Genomic DNA, 27,538 nt, shown 5'->3' with positions numbered 1-27,538 from the left:
AGGCGGCAGCTCACACCCCCTCCGTCAGGAGCAGGGAGAGAGAGAGAGAGAGATAGAGAGAGACAGAGGAAAACAAACAGTGAAAAATCAATACGTGCCCTTTGAGCTTTTAAGTATGCGAAGCACCGTGCAGCATGTCGCTTCAGGAAGCAGCTGCACACAGAAGGTAGCAACGTGAAGATAATCTTTCAGCATTTTTAGACGAGCGTCCGTATCGTCTAGGTGTGCGAACAGCCCCCCTGCTCACACCCCCTACGTCAGGATCAGAGAAAGTCAGCGCAAGACAGAGAGAGAGAAAGTAAGTTGGGTAGCTTCTCAGCCATCTGTCAATAGCGTCCCTTGTATGAAATCAACTGGGCAAACCAACTGAGGAAGCATGTACCAGAAATTAAAAGACCCATTGTCCTCAGAAATCCGCGAACCAGCAAAAAATCCGCGATATATATTTAAATATGCTTACATATAAAATCCGCGTTGGAGTGAAGCCGCGAAAGGCGAAGCACGATATAGCGAGGGATCACTGTATTTCAGGTTTTGTTAAAAAGCTGAAATTTGTCAAGATGATGCATCTAAGTTAGTAGGTATCACCTAAGAAAGAAAATTTCAATATATCAATATTTAAAGGTAATTACTCCCCCGTCCACAATAGAAAAATGAAATACCTCAAAATGTGAAAAATGCTTTGAATGATTTGATTGAAATTTGGTGATATTATAGAAAAAATCAAACTAACCAAACCGCGCTTTAATAATGTTGTAGCAAGTGGCCTATATTAACGCTCTGTGCCCTTTTCTGACTCACGCAGAGAGATGAATGGCATCAACAGAACAGCACCACTCACCGATTAAGGTGGATGGATGAGTGAAGAGCAACAAAAGGATACTAGTTAATGTGGTCCGTGAGAAAAAAATCTAAAAAATACAAGGATTTGATTTAAATTTGGTGAAGTTACTATATAAAAAAAGAAAATTAGCTACCCAGTGTAATGAGTAGGCTATGGTAATACACCACGCAGTGATTAATGTGACTGACAGAGAGTAAAGAATAGGAGGCATCCTGCTCAGGAAAATGTTGATGTACTCTGTGGAAGATGAGCTGTGAAGTGGATGCAGGAAAGCTAACTGAAGCTCAGTAAGACGTGGTTATTGAATGAGCTGTAACTCTCGACTAACCATAGTTGTTGCTTTGCCGTATCTCAGTTAAGGAGTCTCTCATGACCAGAACAGAGACATGGGTGGACACTGTACATAGTTCACAATATCACTCTTTTCACCCGTTCTTTTCTGTACAGTTCTTAAAAATTTCAATTGATTACATGGGCAACATAAATGTTCAGCTTGTAAATGTCCTTTCAGTTTGGAATAAGTTAAAGTAGAACACGATTCAGTGTTAACAACTACATTGTCTGGCTATGGCTTAGGGAGGAAAGCCATATTTAAAAAAGAAGTTGGGTAACACAGCTAGAAATTAAATAATAGTAACAACAGATAAATATTGTGAAGAACTTAGTATAAAGTTTTTAATTGAATCACATTCACAAAAGGTACATCTCCAAAAATGCATTACATTTTGAACTGAATCATAATCTAATCTAATCATTCCAGATAGAATTTATTTTTTGGGTTGTTGTGGGGTTTGGTGGAGTGATAGCTGTGATGGGAGCTATGGAATGAGATTACCAAAGCCTTTTGGAATTTTCAGGACCTCGGGACGGAGATGAAGAGATTGAGTATTCTCGATTACCGGAAATGTGGGGAGGTTCATGTGACCTTCTCACAGGAGACTTGGCTGGTGTCCAGAGATGTTCCTCATCTTGTGAATAAGCAATATCAAGCATTTGGCTCTTCTTGCTCTCAGTTTGAAAAATGTTTGGGGGCCATCCTCTTAGCATGAAACTTCCCAATTGAAATTCTTGAATCAGGTTTGGACGTCAGGGGTCAGAGTCGGTATTTACAAAATGAACTCAGTAAAAGGAAAATTGCTCTTTGTGCAAGCTATGCTACCACCTCTTACCTGCCCTACTCTGATTAACCAACTTCTAAGCCTTGATGGTTATGAGCTTATTCTTGGCATGGATGGAAATTCCTACATTAACCCATTATTGAATAAGCTCCCTCCTCCATTTCACCAGCATACACCTCACTTCACCCAGTCACATTGGAAATTTGTAACAGACTTAAACTTGATTGACTCCTTTTGGTTGCTCAGTCCTTCCATAAAATTCTTATTTTACTCCAGCAGCACAACTCTCTCTCAAGTTATTTTGTTCGTATTTTGTTTCTCACTTACTTGCTGCATCTGTCTAATGCCTGTCTGTCCTCAACCTCTCATTGACCGCAAATATGCTTTGTCCAAGGTGTTTCTTCTCTTTACCATACCGTGAAGGTTCCTGGCAGTTTAACTCACTACTATTTCATGGTCTTATATTCTGGTGTAAGTTATCTTCTGTTCTGATAAAGTCTCCTTATGTCTGGTTAGCAACGAAAGGGAGTAATTTGCAATTCTTTTTTTTTTTTGGTTATGCTTCTAGACTTGTTTGGGCCTGTAGACAAAAGACTACTGACCTGGTTTTTCATCTCATAGCTCTTAAGGATATCTGTCCTTGTGTGATAGGTCCCGATTATGAACCTTTAATTTCTAATTTGAGGGCAGAGCTAAATTCTTTGGCACAGGGTAGTTCATTGCACCTGATAATCACCCAAGTGAAATGAATAAGTGCTTTGTGGAATTCAATTCCAAATTATTTTCTGAACTATCTAATCCATCCCCTGATGAAGTTGAGTCCTTTTAATCTAAATTAACCTCTTCAAGATTTTCTAAGGATGAAGCCTTCACTTTAGATGCCACCATTACTCTGACTCAGTTTAAGAAGACTTTATATCCTTTGCATTTTGGGAAGGCTCCTGGCCTAGATGTGTTACCACCAGAACCTCTATTGGCATTTTGGAAATAACTACCCACTTTATCAAATGCTTAAAGCTGCTATCTCCTCAGGATGTTCAAACCTCTCAGAACAACATCAGATCCAAGGTAGGATATAGCACTGGAGTGGATGGAACTCTATTGTGGGGTACCGACGCTGATTAACAGCCAATTACCCTAACACATGCACATATTTGTGATATTGGGTCTGCAGTCAATTGGAGAATATGCAAATTCTGCAAAGATAACAGAACTCAGGTACCGGAGATTGTGTCACAGGAAAAGAGACCACTGAGCTACTGTAATGCCAAACAAGTCAGATTTCCACACCCCAAACCTCTTACTAAATGAGTTACAAAATTAAATCACTTTGTGGTTTAAAAACATCATAAAATAGAGAATTCTACAACATTTTTTGACTGATCTCTACAAGTATAATGAATTTGTTCAACCTAAAGGTAAAGTAAATATCAGAGCAACATAAAAAAACAAAAAGATGTACAAACATTCTTACATTTTTTGGAAATATAGCATTCAGTGTTAGAGCTGCTGATTAGGTTTTAAATCCCAACGCGGTCATGTCGGTTTTGAGTAGGTATGGTCTCCTGGCATGAACACACCGCACAAGTCCATCCTCGTCACAACTAGTGTGGTATCTGCATGTACTTTCCATGGGATTTCTCCTGATACTCTGCTTGCATCACTATTACCAAGGCATGCAAGTTTGGGTAAGGAGATGTGTAAGTTGACCCTACATGGGGGATGGAGGGAGGTTGTGAGCTTAATCTTTGATAGGCTGGCATTAAGTGCTTAATGGATTCCTGCTTTGTGTTGGAGGGTATGAACTAAAATAAGTTTAATTCATGGGATATGCAGACTGTGAAAGCAAAAGCAATGCAGACGTGTAGAGAATGTACAAACTCCACTGAGGCCACCCAAGCCCCCTATCCCACCCCCACCCACCCCCACCCCCACCCACCAGGGCCAGGCTAAAAATTGTAGAAATCAGAAGGATTTATTTGACAATGAAGCAGAATTGTGCTCAATTTGCATTTTTAAGAAATCTTCAAGTGTCCTATAAAATGCTTCCTAAGTGTTGGTTAAGCGTGAAAGTGATTGATAGGAAAATGCTGTAATATTGATTAACATGTTAAAAGTAATTACCAACACAGACCATTGCAGTTTTATTGACAGCAAGCACTGAAACAGACTTGTAACTGAAATGCCATAAAAAATATTTTCAAAAGTGATGACAGCATCACTGATTTAAACTGAAGTTAAAGCAGACTGAAGTGCGTGAAATCACATTCAAAAGCACCTAACATGTAAAGGTCAATTTTTGTGTTTGGCAGACATTTGAAAATGGCTCGCCCCAAGCTGACCTAAAAATATTTAAAATAAAACTCCTTCTACGCTCAGAAAAAAACATCACAAATTGCAGCTGAGAAAACAAACGTATTGCAAATCTGTCAATAGCACGGTCTTACAAATCACATCTATTTCTATCCCAGAAGCTATGGGCCCAGGGAGGGATCTAATGCTGGACAGCCAGATATCACATTTTACTGTATATACAGTAGCCCTATTCATAGTATTTAGCATAACAAGGTGCTTTAAAGAGCAAAAAAAGATATAGGGCACTCAAGAGCACCACAGAAATGTAACATTAGCAGAGTACAGGAAGGACTGGATTTCAAGACTAGAGCCTTCAGAATGTGTCTCAGTTTTCGAGTTAGTGTCCATAGAGCAGTTCCAGACTAAAGAGGGGTCCCTGTAGCATTTATTCTAATATGCTATTACATGAAAAGGCCTTTCTTTACTTACGTAAATCAAATCCTCATCCAGTGCACACCTATTGATTTGAGACTGTTAAAGAGGGACACACAACCATAAGGTGATGAAGGACTGACCTCAGAGTCTCACAAGAAGCAGCAGGGATAGGATGGTTGGGTGACTTAACGGGTAGCCAAGACTTAAATTACTGTTAATTACAAGACTGGTCACAGAGGATAAATGCAACAAGATCCAGCATTCAACAAGTAGCCGAACTTCTAGAGTTAAGCTGGCTTCAAGAGGACATTCTGCCTTATTAGAACTTGCAGAGTGAAGTTTGAGTGTACACTGTTATTGAATGGCATCCTGTCCAAGAGTGACACTTTGCTTGTACCCAGTATGCTCTCTTCCACCCAGCACAGGAAAAAACTGAGTTCACACAATGGGTGGCTGAAAAACTTCAATTCCACTTCAACCATTAATAATGCATTTACATACAAAGCACATATAACCTTTGAAGGTTCTGCTTTATCATACCAAATATATCTGACTTACCTTGAGAGTATAGCAGGACTTGCATTTCCAGAAGGACACAGGTAAACACTTGCACTAGATTTTCCACTCCCAGTAGCTCAAAGACATGCCGTAATGGGTAGTCAGCTAGAGGTAGTTCATTAATACTGGGTCTCTGGCAAACAATTGGTTCATAGACCCCATGAAACTTTAGGGAACGGCCTGGTGGGGGAAGAGGTACTTCATACAGAATATTGTGGATGTAGCTTTCCAGTGGAAGAGGTGGTGGCTGCTGGGAGGTAACAGCTTGATGAAGCTGGTAAAGATACTTGCGGCACGCTTGCATGAAAGGTAGAGGAGTGATCAGACAGATGGCCTTGGAGGCGTAAAGGGTATCCCGGCTGATGTCATAGGAGCTGCAGCAGTGGAGTTTGCTGAGGGAGGTGGCATCACCTTCGTCTGTACTGCTGGCCAGGGAGTCCATGCTGCAAGAGGATGATGCGCACACACTACCTGCGTGTTCTGCATGGTGCATTTGGTAGAGGGTCTGCATGGCTGTGCAGATCTGCTTACTGGTCACCTCTTCATAAAAGGTTAGTACAAAGCCATAGGTACGAGTGCCATCTTCCCGAGTGATGAGGTATGAATGGAACTGGGGATCACGGTTGTCCACCTGGGTCCGGAAGGAAAGGCCTTTGGGCATACACAGCTGCAAACAAGAAAACAAAATTCAAACAGGTGGTCTGGACCAGAAGGACACCATTAAAGATAAGTTAAAACCTTTATACTGTATCACCAAAGAGTAATAAGTAAGTAACTAAAACCTTCACTGTACTCATGGGGATAAATTAAAATCTTCTTGGACAGAATACTTCATTAGCTATTTTTGATAAAACATTTGCATTCAAATTATAATTAAATGCTATGTTAAGCATGTTATTGCTCAATCGCTACTTCAGGGGCCGATTTGCTTGAGACACAGGGGGACAGTGTTCAAAGTGGCAGAGGAAGGCACATACTGTATTTATTTGTACTTCATAACCAGGACAAGTCCAACCAGAAGAAGACCTGTGACCCTGCGTAAACTCTGCCCATTATGTGTTACCCCAACCTTTACTGTCTTGCAGTGGCGGACCGTGCATTTCACACCTAGGCCTTCAGTAGTGCTCCATCTGAATCAACCCGCCCCTCAAAAACTAATTTATGGTTATAAAAACCATCTTAATATGCAGAAATACAGTATAAAGAGCCGTTGCATCGCAGATAGATAACTCCTGTAGCCACAATAAATGCCTTTATTGAATAGACAAACCAGGGGTGAACAAGTTCCTTTCTACTGCAGCTACAGCCTGCGACACACATAAAAAACATCAATAATAACTCAAACTTGCAATATTATTTAGGAAAATCGCAACATTTTACTCACCAAAAATTCTGATTATTTGTAAACAAAATCCATCCTCCTCTCTTTCCTCAAAAACAGTTCAATTACTCTGTCGTACAGATTATCCGTGCGCTTCAGTTCCATCACGAAGTCCCTTTCTATCGCCATCGAAGCTAATGCTGAAAGTCGAACCTGCCCTGTCGTATTTCTGGCATAAGTTTTAATTCGCTTTAGGGCTGAAAATGTCCGCTCGACAGAAGCAGTTGACACGGGAATGGTCACGGCCAAACATACCAATGTATAGAGCTGCCCCATGATGCTCTCATTCAGATTTTTCTATTACACCATCCGCACCATCCTATCCAATCAACGGGTCTGAATACGGTGACGTTGCCGTACGCCTGCTAGAGGGCCCTAGTGACACCAACTCAAAATCTGATTGGTTGAAGCAACAGTTTAATCGACATTTATTTTGTGTTAGAGGGCCTGCAGAACGGATTATGAAGGCCTCCGGGCAGACTTCTTTGACTTTGACCCTGCCTGGCAACAAATGATGGCTGAAATGTGATTGGTTAAATGCTTTAATAGGAAAAAACATGTCTGGAAGCAGCACAACCATCGGAAAAGCTATGAAAGGAAGCGGACAGACTATTTGGAATTATTTAATAAGTATTCATGGACCAAATATAATTAACATCAGTTTGTGATTCAGATATTTTTTTAGGCCAGCAGAGAAGGCCTTGCAGGCCCTGACGGCCCGCCACTGCTGTCTTGTGATCCTTGTTAACTGTACTGATGACCCTCAAGTGTTGGTTGGGGTTCCTCCTTGATGAAACAAGCACAAATGTAAGATTTTGCCTTGGTGAATCAAAAGTGCAATGGTAACAACAAGGGAGGACCACCATGTCGAATTAGGTGTGATTGCAAGACTGTAAGACTGGTTTAGTGGGAATGGGTCAATTTTCCTCCTTGGTGTGTCTGGTGTGAATGTAAGATTGGGTTGGTTTTAAATTAACTGCAATGTAAGGTGGCGGGTACTTCCCCCTTGGTAAATCAAGGGCAAATGTAAGAACGAGTGGTTGGTTTGTTTGTGAAAAATCTGTAGAAACAAACAGGGACATACGTATATTGTACTTATGGGACCCACTGAGACCCACTTACACACCCGATAATGGCAACTCGTCACCCACCAACACTGCCCCAGACTGTAATACCAACCCAGTTCCCAAGCCTGCTGTCTGATGACCAGATGAAGAATATTCAACTATCCTGATGGCTGCACCAATTCTGTCCAAATGCTCGAGCTCCTTCAAACCTTCACATCAACTATTAAACTGGAACATAGGCTAGCATGCTCTCCCATATTATATTAAATGCAGAAGATTAATCTTACAGCTTTAAGTCACATGTGTTACAGGTAACAAGAAACTGTACAGTCAGTTGGGTTATGTTGAGGAAACAGAGAGGACAAGTAACAGGAGAATGCTCAACCTTTGCTGAGTCACCAGTGGAGTACCTCACTAAGCCGTGCCCTGGTCCCTTTTCTCACTTATTCACAAAAAAAACTTCCAGCAGCTGAAGCTAAGCATGTTTGGGTCCAACCAGTACTTGGATGGGAGACCAACCAGGAAAAGCTTGGGGTGCCCTGGAAGAGGTGTTGCCGAGGCCAGCAGAGGGCGCTTACCCTCATCTGAATGTGGATCCCAAATGCCCCAGTGCAGTGACGGGACACTATGCTGTAAATATGGCGCCGTCCTTCAGCTGAGATGTAAAACAGAGGTCCTGACTCTCTGTGGCCATAAAAGATCCCTGGGCATCTTTCATAAAGAGAAAGGTATTTCCCAATGTCCTGGCTAAATTGCCCACCATGACCTGGTCATTCTGGCCTCCTAATCATTCCCCGTCTGTAAGTTGGCTATTTCTCGCACCTTTTCACCACCTAATAATGTAAATGATGGGTCCTCCAAGTGTTCAGAGAGCAACAGGAGAAAGGATGTCAGAGTCCCACCAGAAATAAACATAGAGACCATTTCATTTGGACATTGGAGAATGCAAGTCCTGCATCATGTCGATTGCTTAATCAAAAAGCCGTCCAGGACTACATTCAAGTTTGACTTTTGTTGATTTTTCGTAAGCTTTCTAAGACTACATAAATCCAAACTTTGCTATCTATTGATATTTTCTATAATATTTTCTTCTAATTGCATTATTATACTTTAATAAATGCCACATTGTTTCAAAATTTCCAAACTTTGTCTTTATATCTATAGTGATTGAAGTAATATATTAAATATTAGGGCACCTGGTGTAGGGGAGATTGCCATTTGATCTGACCTGCAGAGGGGGCGCCTTAATATTAGAAACAGTGCAGTAAAAGAAAGACATTGTTGGCTGGTAATTGGCATATAACCAAACGGTGTATCGGCCATCAGAATATTCTTGGGAACCAAAGCAGCACTTTTGTCTTGGGGACACCCATATGTCACTTGTGCCGAAGATAGTCAGCCCCCTGGCTTCTTCCACCTGACAGCTGGACCTCTGCTCCTTTCTGACCCACCAACTCAAAATGTCTTTGGAATCAAAGCTGCCTTCATCCCCTCCCAGAGTCAATTCCTGTAGAGCCCCTAAATCACATCCAGAGACAGGGTCTGCTCTTTGTATTTCTTCCTTGTAAGCCACCTCTTGCAGTTAAAGGATCATACGTCATTTAATTATATGGCTTCTTCCCACTCTCATTCAGGCTGAGTATGGACTGGTTTACATTTTAAACGGCAGTATCCAAATGTTTTGTAAAATGCAATAAATTACCACATCTTCAATTCCACTGCTTTTTCTCACTCTTTATAAATATTCCATTCCAACAGCTGCTGCCGATGCAAATGACACCACATTAGCTGCTCCACGGTTGCCTTCCATGTTATTTGTGGCTCATTTTTAATTGGTTAAAAGAAGCACTCAGCAATTCTGAATCTTAATCAAGCAAACTAAATGAAAAAAAGTTCAGATTAAATAAACATCTGTGCCCTTAAAGATCTTGCAGTTTTGTGAAGTTTTAGAGAAGTAAACGCCACACTATTAGTCATTTTTAAGACTGTTGACAAAAAGCTTAGGGAAGCCATCTACATGAATTTCATTGAATTGGCTGCTAATCAAACACTGAATTGTTCCTCTAGCAGTAAACAAGAAGATGACTGCAACACAAATCTGCCGCCACTACAGAAGTTAGAATCCCAGTGGCAGCTCCCACTACTCATTTGGTTGGCCTGAAACTCGCCTGCCTCTCACCATCCTCAGCCATCTGGCTGGACCTTCTCAGCAAATCAAGCTCCATGACATCATCACCATTTAAAATTCAAAGCCAAAAGGTATGCTGTTGTTGATTCTTCCTGATTTCTGACATTTGCAGTATATTACGTGTGTTTATTTAATCACATAACTGGCTTTATATTGGAATCATGACAGAATGCAAATTGAACTCTTCTGATAATTTCAAAAGTAGGTTATTTTATGCTGCAGGCTTTTGCTAGGTCAGACACACACACGCCTCCCAAGACAGTCAGCAACACACCGAAATCCTGCAGATTACAGAAAAATAGCACTTGGCTTGAAGAAAGAGACAACTGTTAAGACAGAGACATGCAGCACATTAGACAGACAGACAGACAGACAGACAGACAGACAGACAGACAGACAGACAGACAGACAGACAGACAGACAGACAGATAGATAGATAGATAGATAGATAGATAGATAGATAGATAGATAGATAGATAGATAGATAGATAGATAGATAGATAGATAGATAGACTTTATCAATCCCCAAGGGAAAATTCACAAGAACAGGACCCTTTAGTGCAGCACAAATAAGGGGGCAACTTTCTCACTCGTTTCCAAGTTCATGTGATTAGACTCAAAGAAAAAGCCCAAAGGATGGATGGCTTAATGAATTCCAACAAGCCTGCTCTATGAAGTTAAACTACTGCGAGTGAGCAGCACTTTGTGTTTTAGCCCTCACTTTTATTATCTTATTCAAATATAGTCATGCGTGGCCTGTCAAAACTGGGACTCGGTGGATCTGGTGTCAGTCTCCAGTATGCTTTCTTCTGCTGCCAGTGCAGAATGGCACAAGCTGATCTTCGGGTCTTGGCGTCTGCACACTAGGGCCATGGAAGGCAGTGTCGCGCTGCCAGTGGGTCGTGAGTCGCCATTGACAGTTCAGATGTGGGTTGCGGTGGGACACCTAAGTCAGCTGTTCTCCACTACAGACTGTGCAGTTTACTAAACACATTTTATTGACTGTCACTTGAAGGGCATGTCTTCCGCCCTAAGGAATATTCGCTACTTTGGGTTGGGATTTCATTTTTAAAATTCCTCCCGAGTCTTAGCCAACATACAGTGAGGGATCAAGTCTCTCTACAGCTTGAATTAATACTGTAAACTAATTTAAAATTTAACAAACTTGGAAGGTAAGCAACTTAAGTATCAGAATTATTAGGACTAAACTAAAGTTGGCCTGAAAAGCAACACGATCAATATGCCAGTGAGTTTAAACGATAAGGTGAAATGTTTCAGTATAAGCTGGCAGAGTTCAAGACCAAGCAGCAGCCATCATGAAACATCTTGAATACAATAAAATGCTTGATAGCACAATACAAATGAGAACCAGAGCAGGGTGCAAACAACTCAACCAGAAAAGGGAACACAGAACAGTACAGTCCGTGGTAACAATGAAAAGAAACTCCACCTTATTTTTTAGGCCTGTAACCTTTGTACTTCAATTTTTTGTAGCCGCGTCTTTAGTAACTGCTTTGCTATACTGAGTGCACTGTCTAGCAACTCTTACAGTCCACCTGCACTTTACTACTTCAGTTTGTTGTTTTATATTCCACAAGTGATGCCAGGTCATGGCATTTCAGCACCTCTCTGTTATTTATGAATTTTGATTTACCTTGATTGCAGATCAAGTCAAGTTTATCACCCTGCATATGTAGTACAACGAAATGTATATTGTCACACACACATGAGTAGGGGGTAACCTCAAGGCTTTTATATTAATTGTAACACCAACCTGGGACACAAGATGGTGCTGTCATTCATACATTCTCTCTTATGTACAGAACAGACTGGAGGATCCGAGAGTCCAAGACAACTGAAGACACACCCACTTTTTCAACAAGCCCCTCCCCTTCTGGGGTAGAACACATATAAAGGCCACCACTACCTCAAGAAGGCAGTCTGATACGTGGACTTGCATCTGGAAAGACAAACTTGATTTGATCTACAAATATACTGTATCAATCTATATCCATCTACTGTATATCTATATCTATGTATTTATTTATACATATGTACGCTATGTATACAGTAATCCCTTGCTATATCGCGCTTCGCCTTTCGCGGCTTCACTCTATCATGGATTTTATATGTAAGCATATTTAAATATATATCGTGGATTTTTTGCTGGTTCGCGGATTTCTGCGGACAATGGGTCTTTTAATTTCTGGTACATGCTTCCTCAGTTGGTTTGCCCAGTTGATTTCATACAAGGGACGCTATTGGCAGATGGCTGAGAAGCTACCCAACCACAGCGCGTATTATGTATTAAATAAAACTCCTCAAATATATTGTGAGCACGGGGGCTGTTCGCAGCCCTAGAGGACACGGCCACTCCTCAAAAAACGCTGAAAGATTACCTTCACAGTGCTCCCTTCTTAAATGGGCTTACATGTGGCTGCTTTGCAAGCGATATGCTTCCCGCACGGTGCTTCGCATACTTAAAAGCCAAACAGCCCTATTGATTTTTGACTGTTTGCTTTTTTTTTTCTCTCTCTCTGACGCACACTCCTTTGAAGAGGAAGATATGTTTGCATTCTTTTAATTGTGAGACAGAACTGTCATCTCTGTCTTGTCATGGAGCACAGTTCAGACTTTTGAAAAAGAGACAAATGTTTGTTTGCAGTGTTTGAATAACGTTCCTGTCTCTCTACAACCTCCTGTGTTTCTGTGCAAATCTGTGACCCAAGCATGACATTCTAAAAATAACCATATAAACATATGGTTTCTACTTTGCGGATTTTCACATTTCACGGGGGGGTCTGGAACGCAACCCCCGCGATGGAGGAGGGATTACTGTACATTCTATTTACTTTTTGTCAACTACTCTGAGGAAACATGCAAGTATGAATTTCAATGTACTGTGTACAATAAATCTGACTTGCTACTTCGCAGAACATTTTCAGGCCAAAGTTAAGAGAACAAAACAACGTTCTCAGGCTCATTTACTCCCATTCAGAGTTGCAGGTGACTGGGGTCTATCCCAGCATGCATTAAGCTCTAAGCGCTAGAGCATTGTAAGGCGCTCTCCTGCACACATTTACACTCACTTACACTGGCCAATTTAGGGTCACTACTCCATCTGACCTGCACGACTTTTAGGAAAACCCACACGCAGGCAGAGAACATGCATACTTAATAAAGACAGAAATTGGGCTGGGGATCCAAACGTAAAATATGAGGTTGCAGTGCTGCCCTCTAGTAAAATGTGCTATAGAAATAAAATTGACTAATTTAAAAAAAGGAAATTGTATTCTTTGCAAATGTTAGGAATTAGGAAACCCATTTGTCAGGTTAGAACATTTTTTTGCCCTTTGGATTTTTTTTTCTTTTAAGATTTTTATATCTTGAAGCCTTCATTTCTTATTTCTATGTTTGAGAAATATTTCAGATTACTTCTTTTTATTGTACATTTTAAATGCTTTGCCAATTTAAAAGCCACTATGAGCCAATGAGGTTACCAGAGACCTTCTTTCTGACTCACATCACAAACACTCGCTGCAGCACGGGAGCCTCACTCTTCCGAGATACGGATCTGATCAGTGAACGAGTCTGACTCGATATTTTTGATACTCTGGTATTGACTCCAAGTTATTTTGTCTCATTTGCATTCTTGTTTTAGTCTTATGGCTCTGGTAAAACAAAAAAATTTCTGTGAATGAGTCTTTACAATTCTTGCGTGACTACAATTACAGTTAAACTCACTGGCTTGAAAACAATTCACAACCCTTACAAAAGTCTTCATTCTGTTACTGATTCTATTTTCAGTCTTTAGGAAAGTCTCCTTTTTGCTTTTGATTTTATTTTCTAAAGAAATGTGCATCTCCTGTGGAGCAGTCAGGCTGCTTTGTGTTTCTGTAACTAGTACAACAGTAAAGTCTTTTCTCTTTATTCAAAGAAGTGCTGATTTCACTATGATTAAGCTTCAATCCACACAGATACGCTTTTTAATATTTTTGATAAGGCTGTGATTATCAGATGGTTGAAGCTGGAGGATTTAAAATTGCAAACATTTTTGCTTCGTAACCAATAAGGAAGGAGAACGGCTAATAGCGTTATGCAATCTGTAAATTGGTCACACGCAGCATCTATTCCATGTTTCAACTCCAAAGTCGGATTGCATCCTAAATATAACTGGATGCGTATATTTTGCTCAATTTCACAACCCTAAGATTATTTTTTGATAAATGGTAGCTTGTTTACCTTTAAAGTTATTGGTTAATGAAATCCAACCTACATTCTTAGAAATACCGGTGCCAAAATGGTTCTTCAGGGAGATGCCATAGAGGCAAATTTTTTGATTCTCAAAGGGTCTACAGGAAGGTTGTGGAAAGAGCCATGAATAGGTGAAAATAGGTTTATAAAACATAAATGGGTTTCTGGTTTCTTGCTGCACATAATAACACAGGCTAAGTTCAGGAATCCTTGATCTGTTCGTAACTTGCTACGTAGCCTACGATACATTAAAGATTTCGGTTCTGTCCACATATTAGGAATAAAACCAATTTTATCTGCAAAACGTTCTTCAGATAATGAAATGGTTCTGTGTCAAGCAACCCATAGGAATGAAAATTAAAAAAGAGATCTCCTTAATATCTTTTTGATTGTCTTCTAGACAACAATGAGAACCAAAAGAAATAATATGGAGAGAAGTTCTTTTGTCTCCTGCTTCTCAGATTTTTTTCCTAAGAAAAAGATACCCCGGTATTCTCACAAGGGTCTCCTTTTGAGTTTCAACAGAGACCCCAGCCTAGTCACACAATGGGCACAGAGTTTCTAAATAGTGTTGACTTTTTTTTGCAGTTTGAAAGTATTTGCATTGTGTCCTCAGTAATATCTGTTGAAATGTATGGACAGTTCTTTGTGGTAATAAAGCACTTTACTACGATTACACAAATGTAGTCCTCGCTTCTGAATAACACTATTAGTTACTCTAATTTACACTGCTGTGCTCCAATTAGGTCATACAGCATTCTGGAAGAAAAGAGTGGGATTGTCGTTAAGACTTTGGACTTTAAACCCTGAGGTTAACAACTGTAAAGGAATGTGAAAGTTGATTCTTAACACTAGAATTACTAAGGCCTATGAAAAAACTTGTAAATCCGGCCCACCTTAAATCCCATCACACCTCTCCGTCAGTGTCTTTTGTCCTATAAATGTGCCGATAAAGACAAGCAGCACCACCGCAGAACATGCACAAAGTTCTCCCAGCTCATGCCTTGATTGATTATCTAGGAGTGAAGTGCTGGAGTTTTAGAGTGGAAATAATAGATCATTATTTGTTACACATGCATTTCATGTGTGTTCTGTTTCTACAGTAATCTGTGTAAACACATTGTTAAAACAGAAACGCTTTTCATATTTTAGTAGTAAATGACAAAATGTTGGCATAAACTATATAATTTGTGAAGCCTGAAGTCCAAAGATCAAATAAACACTTTAACAAAAGGTCAAGGACAATACAGCAGCTTCTGTGGCGTAGCGGTAAGATTTGCTGACTTGTAATCAAGAGTCCCGGTTCAATCCCGACTGCCTCCTATATTTACCGTTTTCAGTAGTGAGCTGCTCTTATTGTTAATATTATACAATAAACACATACATTTGGTTTGCATCTGTAACAGCCGGTGTACATTTACGGTACTTGTAAAAGTTAGCATATTTTTTTTTCACTTTTATTGTCTCAGTCACGATCACGATACATACTACCACCCTAGGGATCTGACGCTGTTACTTTTTATTTGAAACTGGGAATAACTAACAGCGCCAGTATAAATTCACACCCGACCTGATGCTATTCGTTTTCAAATACTGTAATATTGCATTAGTGGGATGATGTTTTCTGATTGGTACTATTCAGGTCATAAAATGATTACTTCAAAATGTCACATATATTATCTCTTTCTTTCAGGTGTGTAATAGAAACCACAGCATAGAAGAAATGTGTACATTGCAACAGGTACACATGTCATAAATGTAGGAAGGACGGTCCTTGCATGTGTGTGAACTGTTAACATTTAAATTTGATGATTGCATATAGCACTGAACTTACAACTCTGTACTATTCAATAAAACTGAATAGAAAAAATCAAGTGACGGTGAGATACGAAGAAGGCAGATTCACCAGAGTTTGTGTGTCAGCTTTTATCCCTCCAGATCAGAGTATTTCCAGTTCCATTGTCTCAAAACACCACTCACATCTACAGTTATTCCCAGTTTCAGATAAAAAGTAACTGCGTCAGATCCGGGGGTGGGGGGTTGGTGGGATTGTGTATGTTGTATAGTGACTGAGAGAATAAAAGTGAAAAAAAAAACGCTAACTTTTACAAGTCCTATAAATTTACACCGGCTGTTACAGACACAAATCAAATGTATGTTTTTATTGTATATTATTAACAATAAGAGCAGCTCACTACTCAAAACGGTAAATTTGCCAGGCAGGCGGTTTCGAACTCACGACCTCCTGATTATAAGTCCGCAGATCTTACCACTGCAGCACGGAAGCTATCGTACTGTACTGGCAGCTTTTGTGAAAGTGTTTTTTTGATATTTTGGCCATCAGCCTTCACACATTATACAGTTCATGTCTACATTTTGTTATTTATTACTAACATAAGAAAAACGTTTCTGTTTTAACGATGTGTTTACATAGATTGTTGTAGACACAAAACACACATCAAATTATTTCCCTTTACAATTCTGGGTAGCTCACTCCCAGATAATCAATCAAGACAGGAACTGGGAGAACTTCTTACCCGTTCTGAGGTGGTGGGGGGATGGTATAGCAGGCTGCTTGCTGCTTGGGCTTATCGACAGATTTAGAAGACAAAAGTCGCTGACGGAGAGGTGTGAAGGGATTTAAGGTGGGCCGGATTTACAAGATTTTTCGTTGGCTGAATTCTAGTGTTTAAAGAGATTCTCATTCACGTTTCATTTAAATCACATGAGCCATCAAAGACCAGCCAACCTTTAAGCTGGGAATGGTTCTACAAAGAAGCACACAACCCAACAAGGTGCCGTTTTTGATCTGTTACTTTTAGGAGTGGAGCTGTGCTGTTTAAGTGTGGGCTTCTCATGCTCTCCCACTTTCATGTAAGTTTTCTTCCAAGGTGTTGCTGTTTGGTTAGTTGATGATTGTGTGACAGGGTATTTCCGTTACCCATTTCTGCTTGCCACACACCCAGGGATGAAGTGGGTTCAGCTCTCAGTCTCTTGATTATCTATGCCATCATTTTCTTCATAAAGGTTGTGGAGACGTGCAGCCTATTACAGCATAAGACACTTACTTGGCATGGGATACAGTCTCAGAGCAGTGGAAAATAGAATTGGTAATGCAACTGTGAGTGTTTTTTTTTCCTTTTTCAAATATTACAAGTGTTATTATGAAGCAAATGCATAAAACACAGATTAGTCTGTTACTGCTGAGGCCAACATCACGCCAACAGCAATACATTCCTAGGCTTTGTTTACCATCAGAAGTCAGGACTGTCGCAAACTGTTTGAGTCGTTTTGCATTTTACAGTTTGCTTAATGAGAAGATCCTCTAATTAAAATCCATGACAACCGCAGTCCTGGCTGTCTTAATGATGGAGCTGGGCAGTGACATGCAAGGCAATTATCCCTAGCCTTCTATCTCAATTTTAACCGGATCATTAGGATCCTTTAATCCTGTTAAGCAGGAAGTCAATGACTATTTCTACAATATAGGTTAGGAGCACAGTAATGAAAGGAAGAAAAAAAATCACATGGGGTGTGAGAGAAAACATATATCTAAAGAAATTCCATGCCAAATATGCAGACTTCACAAAGATGGCGGCTGGGCCAGGAGTCAAACCAAAATGGCAGGAACTGTGAGGCAGTAGCCACTATATTAACCTTCATCCAGAGTGTGACCATGGCTCTGATTTTACTATGGAAAGAAAAAACAAAAAAAACAATTGTAAAACAGAAAGAGACATCTTGGATGATATGCTATTATGGGCTGAGGAGAAGAAAGTGGAATTCCATATATCTTCTAATTTTGGTTGTAGAGAAAAGAAGAAAGAAGAGTATGGAATATAAAATTTGGACATCAGCGACTGGAAAACTTCAAGCCTTAATTATGAATTGTAATCATGCCAACCACTATCTGCAATGCTGTCCAGCCCATTCATCCACTATCAAGATTTGTCAAGTTTTATTTTCAATTCTCAGCTTCTTGCCTTGTTAAGACCATGTTTCGTTTTAGTAAGACTGCAGATTAGGCTTCATCTTAACTTGTGCTGCTGTTGGCTTTCATTATTTACTACATGCTGCTAGGATTTAGTTCATTTGGTGTTCATTCTGGGTTTCGGTTAAGTTAACTGTTCCTTGGCTTTTATATTTTTCATGCATTCTGTTTTATAAATCACCTGGTGTTTGCTTCATTATGTGTTAATTATATTATATTATTCTCTGTGCACTTTTAATTGAATCAAGGGATGCAGCATTATTTCTGTTAGTGGAAAACCATTGAGTGACACACAGTTAATCATGTGGGCAATCAAGAAGGCCTGATGCCTTTAAATGTACTTTTTAGGACTTGCCTAGCTATAGTTGTGTGAGTGAGTGTGTATATATATATATATATATATTGTCACGCACGAGCGATTAGGGAGCAGCTGAGCGACCCGGGCCGTTGCATAAAACACCCCGCGAGGGAGCTACGACGGTGTACTAACCTTTGTTTTCTTAATTCCTCAGAAAGGCAGAAGCAGCGGAGCCGTAAAGAGCGCCCGGAACGGTCTCGCAAGCGCACACTTCCGGGTGCAGTTCTAAACAAAGACGAGCCTTGATGACGCTATGCCCAGAAACCACTGCAACGCCTCCCAACATTCCTCCTGTCTTATTTCCTGTCCCGTCAATATAAAATGTCTGTGTTACCTATTGTATCTGTCGAAAGTTGATTTAATGAACTGTTTTGACCTGGAAAACCGTACCATTCAGTATACGGAGCACACAACCCCAACCCTTAATCTCTTGTGTTTGTCTTCTTTTGACAGTGGCGTAGTCGGCAGGATAGTAAATACTCTTAACGTCCGAGGAAATGACTGAAGGACAGGACCTGAACGCGGTCCTCAACACCCTCGTCGCGGAGCTGCAGGCGGTGAAACTGGACGCAGCCGCGACGAAGGCCGAGCTCTCTGATACGAGGAGGCGGCTGGCGGCAGCAGAAGCGGTAAGACCGGAGCCGGCGAGACCTCCTCTCCCTTCGATGGTGGCCCTGACGGCCGATGATGACATTGAGTCATATTTGAGTGTTTTTGAGCGTACCGCCAGCAGTAATCAGTGGCCGCGGGCTGAGTGGGCGTCCCTCTTGGCGCCGTACCTGAAGGGGCCCGCGCAGCGTGCTTATCATGACCTTCCCGAGGAGGAAGCCGCCCAATATGACCTCCTGAAGGCCGAGATATACCTACGATACGGTGTGACCTCTGGCCAGCAGGCACGCGCCTGGCGGCACTGGAGATTTGACCCCGCACTCCCAGCTAGAGCCCAGGCTTTCGAGTACTGGGGTAAGCTAGGGCGCTGGCTACGGCCAGACAGGAACCAGGCTCACCAGGTGGTTGAGCAAGTGGCTTGTGAGGGTTTGATTCATGCAATGCCGGACTATCTCGCCCAGCAGGTCCGGAGGCACCCGTTTAAAGACATGAATGGCCTTCTGGAGGTTTTGGAGCGACAACTGGCGGTGACCCAACTCGGGGGATCTGATGGCTCCAGTCGGGGGTCTCGACAGGGACGGCCCGTTGCCTCCGAGCCCTATTGCCGCCCCGCTGAGGCTCCGGTCAGGCCAAAAGAGTGTAAACTCGCACTCCCGCGCTGTTTCAAGTGTGGGGAGCCGGGACATTTGCTGCCAGCCTGCCCCCTCAATCAGGAACCCATGGACTGCACTTGGACCCGGGAAGAAAGGTACTGTGCACTGTCTAATCCCCTCGCGGTTACTAATACGGGGGTGGTGTTGTTGAATGGACACTCGGTGGTGGCTATGTTTGATTCCGGGAGCAACATTACCATTGTTGCTCGCCGTTATGTTTTACCGCGACAATGGCTACCCCAACATTTGGGGGTAAAATGTGTGCACGGGAAGACCCACTCTTACCGGTCCGCAATGTGTTTCATCTCCTGGGAGGGGACTCTAAAACGAATGATGGTGGCCGTTATTCCAGAGCCCCCTTTCTCAGTAATATTGGGACGGGATTGGTCTAACAAAATAAGCGGTAAGACTGTCACCACTCCAAAAGCCAAACCGGGTCTAGTTATGGTGGGTCGGGAGGCCCTCCCAGCTGCTCTCACGCCGTGCACCTCGGCGAATGTTGATGACGTGGACTGCTCGGGGGGGCCCTCTTCGGCGCCGGACCTCGGACGGGAAGTAACCCCGGGCGAAGTTCCGCTGCAGTCGAGTGCTCCCTCGGATCCAATAGTGGATACACTCAGCGGGTTAGACATACAATATCGCTCTACCCCTGCGTCATTGAAAAGGGAACAATGGAATGATGATTCCCTGAAGTTCGCCAGGAATGCTATAGTGTCCGCTGACGACATATCGTCTATGGCTTCCACACCACATGGGCCGTACTTTGTGTTAGACAATGACTTGTTGTATCGAGTGGCCGAGCATGACGGTGAGGTAAGGAAGTTGTTGCTAGTACCGAAGACTTACCGGCGGGAGGTCTGCGAACTAGCTCACGCCCACCTCCTAGGCGCCCATCTCGGGGCCGAAAAAACACTGGAGAGGGTAACGCTTCGGTTTTACTGGCCCGGGATCAAGGAGGAGGTCCGATGTTTTTGTCAATCCTGCCCGGTTTGTCAATTACGACAGATTCCTCGGAGGGACCGCGCTCCTCTAGTCCCGATTCCCCTTATTGATATACCCTTTGAGCGGATCGGTGTCGATCTGGTAGGACCCCTGGAAACCTCGGTGCGTGGTTTTAAATATATTTTGGTAATGGTAGACTACGAAACTCGATACCCTGAAGCAGTTCCCTTGCGAGCTGCTAATACAAAAAACATCGCACGGGAATTGGTAGACTTATTCTCCCGAGTGGGTATACCCAAAGAAATCCTCACGGATCAGGGTACCCCATTCACCTCGGAAACGTTCAGGGAAGTTGCCAAATTACTCCGGGTTAAGCATCTGAAGACATCCGTTTATCATCCCCAAACGGATGGACTAGTTGAGCGCTTCAATCAGACATTGAAGCAGATGCTCCGCAAGGTAGTCAGAGAGGATGGTAGAAATTGGGACCAGCTTTTACCACTCGTACTTTTCGCATACAGGGAAGTACCCCAAGCCTCCACAGGGTTTTCCCCCTTTGAATTGTTGTATGGACGCCAACCCCGGGGATTATTGGATATACTAAAAGAGGGATGGGAAGGGGAGGCCCATCCGTCCACCAATGTCTTAGAATATATCGCGCAATTTCGCGATAGATTGGAGAAAATTAGGCCGTTACTAAAGGATCACATGGCCAGGGCTCAAGCAGCGCAGGTCCGGAATTACAACCGAAACTCTTCGCTGCGTGAATTCCGGCCTGGAGATCGCGTGATGGTGCTCGTGCCCACCTCCCACTCAAAACTGTTAGCCCATTGGCAGGGCCCATACGAAGTGAAGGAGAGAAAAGGGCTCGTCGACTATTTGGTGAGCCAGCCGAATCGTCGACCGAGGGAGAGAGTTTATCACATCAATCTTCTGAAACCGTGGAGAGACCGGGAACCGGACCCTCCTCCCGGTCCTACTCTCGCCCTATTCTCTGAAATTATGGCCCTTAACTTCGGCTCCAATTTGGTGCCCCACCAGCGACAGGAGCTCGAAAGAGCCATCTTGTCTGTCCCGGAGGTGGTCAGCGAGACACCTGGCAGGACCTCGCTGATTGAGCATGATATTGTGACCGACCCTGGGGTGGTTGTCAGGGAACGGCCCTATCGTCTCCCTGAGGCGAAACGTGCTGAGGTGGAGCTAGAGGTTCAACGGATGTTGGACATGGACATCATCGAGGAGAGCCATAGCCCTTGGTCTAGTCCTATCGTCCTCGTTTCCAAGCCGGACGGTTCGTGGAGGTTTTGCAACGACTTCAGGCGCCTCAACCAGGTCTCGAAGTTCAATGCATATCCCATGCCCCGGGTGGATGAGCTCCTAGAGAGACTGGGGACGGCCCGCTATCTGACTACCCTTGACATGACGAAGGGGTATTGGCAAATTCCCTTAACGTCGTCCGCAAAAGAAAAAACGGCTTTCAGTACCCCTAGCGGTCACTGGCACTATAAGGTGCTCCCATTTGGATTGCACGGGGCACCAGCGACATTTCAGCGTCTGGTTGATCGAGTGCTACGGCCCCACCACTCCTATTGTGCCGCCTACCTGGATGACGTGGTTATCTATTCCGGCACCTGGGAGGACCATGTAGTGCAGGTTTATACGGTTCTCCTGTCACTAGCGAAGGCTGGGCTTCGTATCAATCCTCGGAAATGTTACTTTGGGATGAACGAAACCCGCTATTTAGGCTACCTGGTGGGAGGGGGATTAGTTAAACCACAGTGTACCAAACTTAAAGACATCTTGGAATGGCCCCGTCCGATGGTCAAGAAGCAGGTGCAAGCCTTCCTGGGGTTAGCAGGGTACTACCGCCGGTTTGTACCCCACTTCTCTGAGAGGGCAGCATCCTTGACGGATCTTACAAAGAAGCGGGCTCCTGTTACTGTGGTGTGGACCGAGGAAGCGGACCATGCATTTCGTGACTTAAAACGAGCCCTTACCTCTGCACCGATATTGCGTACTCCTGACTTTTCTCTACCCTTTCTTCTCCAGACCGATGCTTCGGACACAGGTTTGGGTGCCGTGTTGAGCCAAAGCATCGATGGTGTTGAGCATCCTGTGCTGTATCTGAGCCGGAAACTGCTGGACCGGGAGACCAGGTATGCTGCGGTGGAGCGGGAGGCCTTGGCGATTAAATGGGCAGTAACCCACCTGCGGTATTACCTGTTGGGACGGGAATTCACTTTGATAACGGACCATGCCGCCCTCCAGTGGATGGCCCTGCATCGTGACTCGAATCCTCGTGTCACCAGGTGGTTTTTGGACCTGCAGCCGTTCAAGTTTTCTGTCGTTTATCGTCGGGGCTCCCTGCAGGCCAACGCGGATGCTCTCTCCCGCGTTCACGACCTCTCGGTTCGGGTCGCCCGACCCGGTGGGTCTGGGCTAACGGGGGGGTTCTGTCACGCACGAGCGATTAGGGAGCAGCTGAGCGACCCGGTCCGTTGCATAAAACACTCCGCGAGGGAGCTACGACGGTGTACTAACCTTTGTTTTCTTAATTCCTCAGAAAGGCAGAAGCAGCGGAGCCGTAAAGAGCGCCCGGAACGGCCTCGCAAGCGCACACTTCCGGGTGCAGTTCTAAACAAAGACGAGCCTTGATGACGCCATGCCCAGAAACCACTGCAACGCCTCCCAACATTCCTCCTGTCTTATTTCCTGTCCCGTCAATATAAAATGTCTGTGTTACCTATTGTATCTGTCGAAAGTTGATTTAATGAACTGTTTTGACCTGGAAAACCGTACCATTCAGTATACGGGGCTCACAACCCCAACCCTTAATCTCTTGTGTTTGTCTTCTTTTGACAATATATATATGTATGTTCCTGCCTTGTGCCCTGTGTTGGCTGGGATTGGCTCCAGCAGACCCCCGTGACCCTGTGTTTGGATTCAGCGGGTTGGAAAATGGATGGATGGATATACATTCATATCCTTTTATTAAGGTGGATGTATGTATAACTGTCTGTGTGTCCATCCAGTTGCTATGTCTCTGTCATTCCAATAGATGGTACATCACAAATATTTGGACTAATGCATTTTATTACTACAAATGTTTGTTATGCACCATCTGTTGGAATGACAAATGCAATGCATTTTTTACTACATAAATTAAAAAATACATTCCAACAGAGGGTGCACTGCAGCTGCATATTTAATACAGACATGGACAAATTTGTAGGTACTCCTCCATGAAAAAAGAAGAAGCCACAATTGTCTCTGAAATAACTTGAAACTGACAAAAGAAATTGGGATCCATCGTGTGTGTGCAGATGGTGCAGACCTATAAATATCTGGGAGTGCAGCTGGATGATAAATTAGACTGGACTGCCAATACTGATGCGCTGTGCAAGAAAGGACAGAGCCGGTTATACTACCTTAGAAGGCTGGTGTCCTTCAACATCTGCAATAAGATGCTGCAGATGTTGTACCAGACAGTTGTGGCGAGCGCCCTCTTCTACGCAGTGGTGTGCTGGGGAGGCAGCATTAAGAGGAAAGACGCCTCACGCCTGGACAAACTGGTGAGGAAGGCAAGCTCTATTGTTGGCATGGAGCTGGACAGTTTAACATCTGTGGCAGAGTGAAGGGCGCTCAGCAGGCTCCTATCAATCATGGAGAATCCACTGCATCCACTTAATAGTATCATCTCCAGACAGAGGAGCAGCTTCAGCGACAGACTGCTGTCAATGTCCTGCTCCACTGACAGACTGAGAAGATCGTTCCTCCCCCAAACTATGCGACTCTTTAATTCCACCTGGGGGGGTAAACGTTAACATTTAACATTATACATAGTTATTGTCTGTTTTTCACCTGCATTATTATCATTCTTTAATTTAATATTATTTATTGTATCAGTATGCTGCTGCTGAAGAATGTGAATTTCCCATTGGGATTAATAAAGTATCTATCTATCTATCGTTTTTTTATTCCATATTTAACAAAAATCAGACTATTTGATTCAACAGAATATTTCAAATAATAACTCAAATGAAAATGGCATGGACAAAAATAACAGGACCCCTAATCTAATATTTTGCACAACATTTAGAGGCAATAACTGCAAAGAAGCGATTCCTGGAGCTCTCAGTGAGACTTCTGCACCTGGCAACAGGTAGTTTGGCCCACTCTGCCTGAGCAAACTGCTCCAGCCGTGTCATCTCCAGACTGTGTGTTTCAGTTCTCTCCACAGAGAGGGTTTTCTGGTACTGTGCAGTACTTGTCATTCCAGAATGTCTTGATACACTTGAGATTTCATTGTTCCCTGCACAAAATCAAGACTCCCCATGCCACATGCAGCAAAGCAGCCCCAAAACACAACCAAACTCCTCCATGTTTAACAGTAGGTATGGTGTTCATTTCTTTGAAAGTTTCATTTTTTTCATCTGTGGACACAGAGCTGACGCGACTTGCCAAAAAGCTTCAGTTTTGTCTCGTCTGTCCAAAGGACATTCTACCAGAAACATTGTGGTTTGTCAATATGCATTTTAGCAATTTCCAGTCTGGCTTTTTTATGTTTTTTCTTTTAATAGTGGAGTCCTCGTGGGCCCACTGTCATTCAAAAAGTGACGGGTGATGCGATCAGACACAGTTGGACCTTGACCTTACAGTTCAACTTGTATTTCTTTAGAAGTTGTCTTTGGCTTGTTGTCTACAATTCTCCCTATCATTCTGCCCATTCTGGGGTCGATTTTCCTCTCATGGCGATGCCCAGGGAGGTTGGCTAAAGCGCCTTGGACCTTAAACTTCTAATTAATATTTGCAACTGTTGTCACAGGAACATCAAGCTGCTTGGAGATGGTCTTCTAGCTTTTGTCTTTAATATGCTTGTCAATAATCTCCTCAGGCAACTCTCTATTGCATGTTCAGTGTAGAACACACAATGATGCCGGTAGTACCTCACTTTCATTTTCGATTTACATCTCCAGATCACTTGCATCAAAATCGGAGTCTGACAAATTAGAGTCTGATTCAGTAATAATATGAAAAAAGTCATCCACGGATTATTTTGCTTTGAGCATTCACTTTGGTGTCTCTCCACATGCCATTTTAGAAGTTGTTTGCTCTTCGCTACTCATGCACGCGCAGGGAATCGAGGTCAAATCAACAAAGCTAATAGCAAAAGCATATCGAAAAGTGCTGTAACAAGAAGCTCACTGATCTCTATCGATCGTTAGTGAGACTGAGGCTTTCAAAATAATAATAACAACAAAAACTGCATTAACGCAGGATAAAATAATTGTCGGCATTAATGTGATAATAATGCATTAACTTGCCCAGCCCTGATATATATACATACATACACACACACACACATATAAGGTTGACAAATGTAAAAATACACATTATATACCATATATATATATATATATATATATATATATATATATATATGGTATATAATGTGTATTTTTACATTTGTCAACCTGTGATCCTCATCCTCAGCTTCCCTTCCCTGTGGTGTGTTTTACATTTATTACATATTGTGTTGCATGAAAGATGGCTCGTGTTTCTTGGGATCAAATCGTCTTTCTCCGATTTCTTGTGGAAAATATTTGTTTCTTGCTTGATTTATTTTTAGTTCTAGTTTTCATTAATTCTGATTCTCTAAATATCTTTCTCGAGTAGAAAGTTGTTTATTCATGTTTTAGTAGATCCTTCATGGCTACCTTCTCATTAGCAAGCTAATCCAGACAAATGCAGAATAAGAGCACATAGTCTTGAAGCTTAACAGACAGACGTCCATGAAACCTCAAGGTAGGCCGGGTCGTTACAGATTGATGGCTTTGCATAACATACTATTCTTTAAATCACTTAATAAAATTCAGGGTGGTGAGGGCTGCAGTCCATCGCACAACCCAGTCATATTCAAATAAACAAAAGAAGAATTTGGAGCTGCCAATTATCCTAATCAGCGTGTCTTTGGGAGTCTGGGACATGGGAAGCAAACCAGTGTACCTGGAGGAAACCCACATAGACACGAGGAGGACCAGCAGACTCCACACGTACAAGAGCCAAGCATGGGATTCCAGCCCAGGATGCTAGCACTGTAAAGCAGGCCTTAACCACATCGTCTCCATGACGGTACTTTATTTTAACTCCTTTACATGACTTTTAAAAATAGATTTTAAAATACAGACTTGCATTGATTTAATGGTTTAAAGAGCTGTTAATGATTTAGTGCTACTTCGCTACATTTGAAGAGATGGCTATTTTCCAGGTCATCACTTGCAAATTTACAGAAGCAGTTCCCTTGTGAAACTGAAGTGTTTACTTACAGAAGTGCACTTTTACAAAATTTGCTTTCCCAGTTTGATATTTCTCACTGACTTTTTAACCGCCATTTTTTAAGTTGGCGTGCTGCCCCCTCACAGTAGGTATTGGAGTGGAAATGTTTATTACTGGAATGCCCTTCCTTGATGTGAACCTTCTTTATTCACATTTTACACATGTAAGAGTGGCAGTGACCTTATTCCAAGCCCAGGTCTCAGAGTGCACAGTTTGCCACCTGGCTGACTAAATATCAAATACAAGAATTAGGATAGAGATGGCAAAATCCCTTATTTTAAAAAAGTAGAAGACTACAGCTTGAAGTCTGGCTCGACCATTTATTTTGTTTTACTAAGACATCTCAGTGGCTGCCATGAGTGCTAATGCCCTTAGAAGAGAAATGTGAAATGCTAAAAGCAGCCTTGATTTAACTGCATACACTTAACTTGAGTAACCGATAGCTACAAGTGAAAAGCTACAAAATACTATCCTCACTTAGAATGGCAATCTAAATAATGCATAATGCT

The 27,538-nt window shown here is 42.5% G+C and overlaps 1 protein-coding gene across 6 annotated transcripts in view; it reads right to left on the bottom strand.

Moving 5' to 3' along the window:
- dennd5b (DENN/MADD domain containing 5B) overlaps positions 1–27,538 on the bottom strand; it is a 323,422-nt gene that overhangs the window by 123,373 nt on the left and 172,511 nt on the right. For all 6 annotated transcript variants that reach the window (XM_051928951.1, XM_028817827.2, XM_028817798.2 and 3 more), the window contains one exon: positions 5,251–5,917. In XM_051928951.1, the coding sequence (XP_051784911.1) occupies positions 5,251–5,917 (667 nt within the window). The remainder of the gene's footprint in view (positions 1–5,250; positions 5,918–27,538) is intronic.

Source organism: Erpetoichthys calabaricus, chromosome 1 (genome assembly GCF_900747795.2).
Source record: "Erpetoichthys calabaricus chromosome 1, fErpCal1.3, whole genome shotgun sequence".
NCBI lineage: Eukaryota > Metazoa > Chordata > Cladistia > Polypteriformes > Polypteridae > Erpetoichthys > Erpetoichthys calabaricus.
The sequence above is the reverse complement of the archived record's forward strand: the minus strand, read 5'-3'. Positions and strand labels throughout refer to the sequence as shown.